Source organism: Branchiostoma floridae, chromosome 10 (assembly GCF_000003815.2).
Source record: "Branchiostoma floridae strain S238N-H82 chromosome 10, Bfl_VNyyK, whole genome shotgun sequence".
NCBI classification, from domain to species: domain Eukaryota; kingdom Metazoa; phylum Chordata; class Leptocardii; order Amphioxiformes; family Branchiostomatidae; genus Branchiostoma; species Branchiostoma floridae.
Genome location: NC_049988.1, coordinates 15970932 through 15979373, shown reverse-complemented (window position 1 = coordinate 15979373; position 8442 = coordinate 15970932). Strand labels below are relative to the sequence as shown.

General features: G+C 40.9%; 1 protein-coding gene across 2 annotated transcripts; it reads right to left on the bottom strand.

Moving 5' to 3' along the window:
* Positions 1-243: 243 nt before the first annotated feature.
* LOC118424688 (ATP synthase-coupling factor 6, mitochondrial-like) lies at positions 244-6957 on the bottom strand. 2 transcript variants are annotated; one of them, XM_035833369.1, is made up of 4 exons: positions 6741-6875; positions 1510-1594; positions 960-1096; positions 244-441 (listed from the first exon to the last, which is right to left on the bottom strand). In XM_035833369.1, exons 1-4 carry the CDS (start codon positions 6820-6822, stop codon positions 422-424), a joined length of 324 nt encoding a protein of 107 aa, XP_035689262.1. In that variant the 5' UTR covers positions 6823-6875; the 3' UTR covers positions 244-421. The 2 variants fall into 2 exon arrangements, with proteins under 2 accessions (XP_035689262.1, XP_035689261.1); XM_035833368.1 differs by lacking the exons at positions 244-441; positions 960-1096; positions 1510-1594 and adding an exon at positions 5118-5730 and having other exon boundaries at positions 6741-6957.
* Between the last annotated feature and the right edge of the window lie 1485 nt (positions 6958-8442).

Below are 8442 nucleotides of genomic sequence, written 5' to 3'. Positions count from 1 at the left end.
GGTGACAATGCTTATTTGTCAACATTTATTTGTTTAGTTACCAGGCTGAAGAAACGATATCTACCCACATCTATACATGGAAAAGTAGCTCCCATGGAACAATGATCAGGCAAATATAATAGGACTTGTCCCATGAAAATTTTAATTCCCCAGGCATTCAGGCCAATAGACTTGTCCAACCCTTGTTATGATGTTTACAACTATACCCTTTGAAAACACAGTCCAGAGAAGTCTCACACAAGATTGACACAAAAGTCAGTACCACTTTATTCATTTCCTGTGTACGTTCAATTACTACAAGTTGGAGGTAAAATGGCAAACAATGAAGTGATATTCCAAGCTTATTTCTTGTAGCTCATTCAATGTATATTCCATATTTCACTCTTCTATGATGGTAGTCTTCATCTGTAAGTTGGCTCTCTTAGACCTGAAGTTTTGGATCTGAAACAAAGAAAATATTACTTGACATTTGCAGCATTTTAGAACAACAATAGTTAATTTTATTTGTAATGTAGATATTTACATAACACCTTACTTTCATTCCTAGGTCTTGTTTTTAATTCTTCTAACTCATTTCAGCTGATAAGAGATACAACAGTGTATTATTTCAAGTCAATTTTGCCACTTGCTAAATTGTTCCTTCAAGTATTCCTTTGTCCATCGTTCCCTCTATCCATCCATCCTTGCACTTGCACTGATAACAATAAAAGTTGAGGTAATAGTAAAGGGTATTTCTCTACTTACTTACTCTCCATGCAGAGATTTGGCTCCAGCTATTTTTGACCTGTTTTAGGCATTTTTCTTGGACTTCCTATTTCTGAGCATTTATTTTATGTCCGCTGGCCAAACATGAAGAAAAACGTACAAAATAACCCAACAAAAATGTTCAAAACATGTCAAATACATTTGTACATCCAGAACAGCACCTCTGCTCGTTGAGTACTGTCATCTAAGCTTACCCTCAAACTTGAACTCAGGGAACTTGGTGAGGTCTCCCTTTGTGGTGGTGCTGTACTGCTTGGTCAGTTTGTCGATCTCTGCCTTCATCTTAGCATCAAACTCCTTACCAGCATCCACAGGAGCGCCCCCTGCTGCCCTGGAGTGGAAATGCAGTACAGATATGTTTTAAAAGCTGTTCAATGCTAAAAATACAATGGACAGAAACTTCTTGTCATGTAGTGCCACATGATCAAAAGATAATGGTGGGATTTGAGTTGTATGCAGTATTAAACTGTGACAAGCCATTCACTGCTACAAAACCAGTAGTCTACCAGCTGTAGCATTAGATAACAGAACAACTGTTTTGTACTTTGTGTTTGAAAAAAGGTACAAAAAGGAGCCATTTAACAATGCTAATACTGTAAATTCTATCTAAATGCTAACAAGTGTGCTGTGTGTGTGTGTGTGTGTGTGTGTGTGTGTGTGTGTGTGTGTGTGTGAAGAGGACATGGCAGAAATTATGCTGCCTTGGTAAGGAATTACATTCTGCTCGCTGTGAGGTTTACTTACTTGCTCTTGTTAGAGTAAGTCCTGATGTTATCCAGGAACAGCTTCTGGATGGGGTCAGCAGCCTCTGCAGCCTGGACAGCAGCTCCTGGGGAGGGGGGGCACACAAAACATCACTTTAGCAACTATTCACTTCTGTTTGTCTTCATAGCATTGAGGTTGATACAACTAAGCTGAATGTATGCGTTTGGGGAATGTTAGCAAATTGTGCATCTTTGTGAAGTCTGTTTGTAGAGTAATCCATAGATAGTCAACGTGTGAAGCTGAGGCTACTACTGTACAAAACTACACCAATCAAATGATTAAACTAAGGGTATCCAAGAAGAGGTCATGTGTGTGTCGGGTGGTTGAATGAATTGCAGCATTCACAAACCACAAGCAAAATCATCACAACACCAGCAAACTATAAAATAGTAGCATAAAACGCAAGGAAATGCAACAAGAATCTCCGGACCAGCAGAGGTAGAGCATGTTTCAACATTGCAACCTGTAGTTTGCAGAGCAGTGCTGAGCACTATTGAGCACCTATGTTATACGCAGAGCAGCTTGCAATAGATGACATAGTAATTTTGCAGAAAAAAGGGCTGAGTGTAAGCAAGCAACTTAGTGAAAGCTCCTAATGTTATGCAACACTCAAGCGCAGCCTTACACAGAGCAGAAAAGCCATCAGACTACACTAAGCTGAGCAAGCAAAGCAAGCATGTTTGCAGATTCTTTTGTATCCTATCCATTGTGGTTTACCAAAACTGTAAAGTATCTGATTATAATCATTAAGTCTAATTGGCACTTTGTTCTCAGGGCTCGAAATACACTTTTCAGTCAACTTGCATCTGTGCAAGTTAAGCCAAAGGTAACTTGCACCAAAAGAAACTTACTTGCACAACCTAAAATAGTGAAATGTTAACCCCTTATCTCCTCTTCTGAAAATTTGCAAATGTACGTGAGTAAATGGGGATACATACCGGTAAAGAGCACATGTTTGGATATTTGTTTTTCCGTAGCGTATTTTATTTTTGGTTTGAAACTGTACAAACTGTTTCATAAAAACTGTGCATTTAGGCTCAATTAAAGACAATTCAATGTCTACAACTCGATAAGATCAATAGATTTCTTCTGGACTCTTCGAGTGACATCCATCACAGTAACTATTCTTAAGCATCTCCAGAATGAAGTGGTAGAACAACTCAATACAATACATATAACTGGAAAAACCAGTTGAACATATTAAAGTCACTAATTAGTATGCAAATGTAACTCATATGCAAATCAAGGTAAGACAGCACCATAGGAATCATTAGCATTGTAGGGATGGATTTGTCTAAAAAAAATAGTTTACCTGGATGTCTAACCAAATTTAGAAATAACAAATTTAGGCTTTTTTTTATTCAGTGTTATTTTCTTTTACCTTTCAATGACAGACAATATTCTTGGTGTGTGTAAGCTTTTTCTAATGTCAGGTATTAGAGGACAAAAGTAACTTGCACTGGTGCAAGTTTGGTCTAAACTTACTTGCACCACACCAATTTTACTTGCACAAACTTGCATATGCATGTGGTATTTCGAGCCCTGGTTCTTATCAGTGCAACCACATGAAATCATGTGGATTTACACATTTCTTGTTGTACTGAATGTGTTTGCTTACTGTGCCTTGCCTGTTCATGAAAACATGAGTATCATCAATGAGGACAACATTAATGTTATGGCTGGAAAAGTGGACTCAATGAGAACTATGTGAAAGAGGGCAACTTGATGAAATGGTACAAAACAATGAAAGAGACAGTGAGATGACACAAGGAAAGGAAAAATAGATGCAGTTAGATAGTGGCTAATTCCTTTATTTCACAAGCATGCTTTTGCATGAGTCATACCTTCCATACAATGTTATACTACTGATAGTTTTACAGCATTCTCCTTTATCCAGACAGTGAGATATAAGACATGGCAGAGTTTGTATACATGTAGTAAGTTGTATTCGTCAGGCCACATTATCAGTGTCTTCTAGTTAGTGTCTACAAACTATCTCAGTTGAAGAAGGTTGCAAAAATTGCTTAGTCTAACATCATGTTCAAACGTCTTGTGAGATTGTGATCTCTAGCTATATGTCAACAATATTGAAGTTTTCAATATGTGTGTCGTCCTTGTACAAAACATACATCATAGTAAACTGCTGTAAGATTGAGTCATGTTGAGTCCAAACATGTCAAAAAGTCTCCTTATTTCCAGTGGCAAATTGTGCATTTTGCAGCTGCAAAATAGTTGCACTGTCTGTGGTGTAGTCAAGGATATGAGCATCATTGTCCATGTCTCTGTTTTAAGATTTAAAAAGAAGATATTTTTAAAAGAAGGGTAGGCTAAGAACTCATGCAGGAAAGAGCAGGGTCAATTACTCTCTCTCAATGGGAAGCTATCAAGGCAGACGTAACAAGGCAGATGTCAAAGGGGTTGGTAAAAAGGATCCTTTACTTGGCATGCCTGATAACTTGTAAGACACAGTAGGTACTATTACTACTAGTGACCTTGATGCTCCATTCATGGCAGGAAAGAAGGGTAGGGTAGGATAGGGGTTTCCATGGGAGTTGTCAGTGATGGGGCTGTCCATGTCTAAATATGATGATTTTAGGAGAGATACCCTGCTCCTCACCTGCAGGGTCATCTTCATCCCCTGCCGTAGGTAGAGCTGCAACATCATCTCCAGATGCTGGTGGCTCGACAGGTGTCCCCACCATTTGGGCTACTTCAACAGCTGGGATCTCCTCTTCCTCTGGTACTGCCTCTTCAGCTACAGCATCAGCTTCAACTTCAGGGGTAGCTTCAACAACTGGTATCACCTCAGGTGCTGTCTTGGCTTCCAAAGGAGTTTCCTCTGTTACCACCTCAGCAACCACCTCTTCAGCTGGCGTATCTAAAGCCTCAGCAACAACTTCAGGTGCCACTTCCACAACCGGTATCTCCTCAGAAGCTTCTACTGGAGCATCAGCTTCCTCTGTTATCATTTGAGTGACTCCCTCTTCAGCTGTAGCATCTAAAGCCTCAGCTACATCTTCAGGTGCCACCACCTGTGTCTCCTCAGCAGCTTCTACTGCTTCTACTTCCTCAGTTATCTCTCCAGCAACTACCTTTGCCACAACTGTTTCCTCTCCACCAAGCACTTCTTCTGTAGCTCCTTCTGAAGTCACCACCTCTTCGGAGACCACCTCTTCCACAACAGCCCCTGCTGTAGCTGTGTCCTCTCCAAGCACCACTTCTTCAGCAGCTGTCTCTTCTGAAGCCATGACCTCTTCTTCAGCAGCAGCAGCATCTACAGTGATGTCTTGGGACACAGCATCTACTGCAACTGTCTCCTCTGTAGCTATCACCTCTTCTGCTGCAACTCCTTGAGCAGCTGTTACTTCTTCTGTTGCAACTCCTTGAATGGCTGCTTCTTCTGCTGCGACTCCCTCAGCTGCTGCTACTTCTTCTGCTACAGCTCCCCCAGCAGCTATCTCTTCAACCATCACTTCTTCTGCCACAGCTTCTGCAGCAACTGTCTCCTCTTTGGCCGCCACTTCAAGAACCGTCTCCTCTGGAGCCACTGCTACATCTTCTGCTGCAACTTCCTCAGCAGCTACCATCTCTTCTGCAATGACACCTTCAGCTGCAGCTTCTGTGGCAACAGCCTCTTCTGCAGTAACCCCAGAAACCACAACTTCCTCAACAACCTCCTCCACAACTGCTGGTTCTGCTACAGCTTCTGCAGTGACTGTTTCAACAGCAGCCACCACTTCCTCTGCCACCACTTCTTCTGGAACTGGCTCTATAGCACTGACCTCCACAACAACTTCTTCACGACAGCCTCCGGTGCAGCTGCTTCAGTAGCTCCATCTTCCTTAGCAGCCTCTACCTCTCCTACAACTCCCTCCAGAGCTGCTGCATCTTGAGCCACTACTTCTGCTACTACAGCCTCCTCGATAACTGCCTCTGAACTCAGCACATCTGAGGCTGGAACTTCAGGAATGGCCATGGATGCTGCAGCATCTCCGGTGACCACTTCTGCTGGTTTGGTCTCCTTCACAGTGGCCTCCATGGCAGCTCTGTCACTCATGACTCCGTCGGTAAACAGCGACTGTACTGCAGCAGCTTTCCATCCAGGTGGACTTGTCGAATCCTTTGGTGCATGTGACAACGGCTGGGCTACGTCTGCGTCTTTTCCAACATCGACCGTGCCTCTCCCTCCCCCGTTTGCAGCTGATCAACAGATTTCATTTCAATCCATTGTAACGTGAGTGTGACAGAATACTGACTAGAAAGAACAGAACAGGCATTTCCTTGGTCCTCAAAAACTGAAGTCAAAGCTAGATGCAACAAATCACTTCAAAGAACTCCACTACTTGTTGTAGATTTAGCCTGTCATTCATCATAAAACACCGCTGGCTATCTTCCTGCTACTCGTCTCAGTACAAGAACAACCAAAGTTGACTAATAGGTTAGGGTTTGAAACTCCTTGCTGATAGTAATGGGAAAGATACAGAGTTCATCAGACACAGAATTGCATGACAGTTTGTTAACCATGCACCTGTGACGATCTACTATTGTGAACATCTTGCACGACTATTGGTAGTGGTATCTTTTGACCATTTTCAAAAGCACTCAACTCTAGACAAAGAGTATTTTCTGTACCTGCTTTGCAAAGGGATAAAGCAAGCTTAGGCTTAGAGCATGGAAGCAAGGGTGTCAACACAAGCTTAAAATAATAAAAAATGATAAAAAAGTAAGCAAGCATGCTGCAGTCACTTCATAGCTGCTTCTTCACACCAAGGCAAGAAAGCATGATTAGGTTCCTGTGTGTGAATGAAGAATGGAAAGGTTACCATTCAAATCAAATATCTATCATCATTCAATTATTTAATTTAAGTTAGTGTAAGCTAGTTGTAAGTACTGGAAATGGACCGAACTTTCTTTGTGTACAGTGTTAAATGTTTCCATGTCAGAAGGTTAAATGACCAATCTTCACAAAGTTTTAGCTTTATGTTATGGATAAATGTGTACCAATGTGTAAGAATGGAGAGGACTGGTAAGCTTTGTAATAAGATTTTGCTTACTTTGTGCTCAATGTTGTGTGCCTAAACAGAAAGCCTTTGAGGTTATGTGCTGTGCACCAGTGCACCTATTTCCAAAAAGGCATTTCGAGCCCTGCTTTAAGCCTTTAGAAACAAATCTTCAGCTCTATGCTGGCTGCTCTGCCTGTGTTACTTTACCTGTGCTGAGAGGTCTGAGGACCTGGGCATACGCTGCAGGTCGACATCTGCACAGCGACTGTCGGAGTGTGTTCGCCAACATGTTGCCTGCTGTGGGGGAAGTACAAAAGGTGGGAGTGAGAAACCAAGCAAACAAGTTTATAAATATGAATACAGTATGTACATGTTATAACTTACAGATGATAGCAATGTAGGGTTGGGTACCGGTACAGAAAATTCAGGTCCAGGTCCGGTTTTGGTCCAGAAGATTAGGTCCAGGTCCGGACTGGAAGCTGGACCTGATTCAGTATATGAAAACTTGTGAATGGATGATACTCAAAACAATGGTCCATTTTGCAATAAAGACATCTGTATTGTGTAATATTTGACTCCCACTGGCGTTTTGAAAATCCTAAAAGGCTACCTACCTCTGTACGATTGACTGTAAAAATTTGTGAAATTACTATAGAGTCTACTCTGCTTCGCTCTTGTTATTTGTCGACCGATAACCCCGAAAACGTGTGAATGCCTTATCAAATAATCAGTTCATTTTCCAATCGGAGTATCGGACCAAAATCCAGTCCACCGATTTTTTTCAGGTCCGTTTTTTCTGGGCCGGTCCAAAGTCAATGAGAAAAACCGGTTTTGTACCGGTACACCATACCAGTACCCAGCCCTATAGCAATGGATAGCTGTTATTCCAAATGGGGCATTGAACAGACGTTCACGTATCATGTTATTTGTATATGTCACAGGGGAGATTGGAATCCAGGGGGATTCGGAATCCTCCTAGGGGAGATTGGAATTCCAATCTCCCCTAGGGGAGATCAGAATTCCAATCTCCCCTAGGAGAATCTGGAATCCTCCTAGGGGAGATTGGAATTCCAATCTCCCCTAGGGGAGATTCGAATTCTTCTGGAGTTCTACTGGAATTCCAATCTCTCCTAGGAGAGATTGGAATTCTACCAGGATAATCTTTGAATCTACCATGAGTGGATTCAAAGTTTCAAACAATGCAACAAAGGATTTATAATCATTTCTAAGAATAAATAATTATATCTTATGCTTTATAATTTATATCTAACACTTATCATTTTTGCTGACAATTTAAGGTTAAGAATACTTCTCTATAGTGTACAATAGCACCTTATCCTATACTATAGCTCATTAAACATCATATTTTCAAACATTTAGTAATAGAGGAGAATCCAGAATTCTACCAGGACAATCTTTGATGTTACCAATAATCAGAATGGATGAAATTGTTTTGGAAAGTAGACTGAATCATTTGAGTCACTAACTCATAATCATATAATGGTATGCAAATGTCACCAATATATAAATTAGCACATTTGCATATGCCATTATAAGTTAGTGACTCCATACTTAAAGGTCATTTTCCAATCAAAGCCTGCAGTTCAAAATTTGGCAAAATTAACAGCTAGTGAGTACATTTCAACAGTCAGACTTCAGTGTAGTTAACATTGACATAGAATCATTTCGCAAATTTGGAAGAACAATAACAACTGAAAAGTGATCAAAGTGCCAAAATATCAATCACAGTTTCAAGATGTTACAGTTTCACACCTATTCAGATCAGTACATTTCACTAGTCAGACTTTAGTGTAGTTAACGTTGTAGAAGTGACTCAAGTTTGGTATCCTTCAGTATAATTGTAAAAGTGACAATAGTGTAACATCCTTGAGTATAGTTCTAGGAAAGA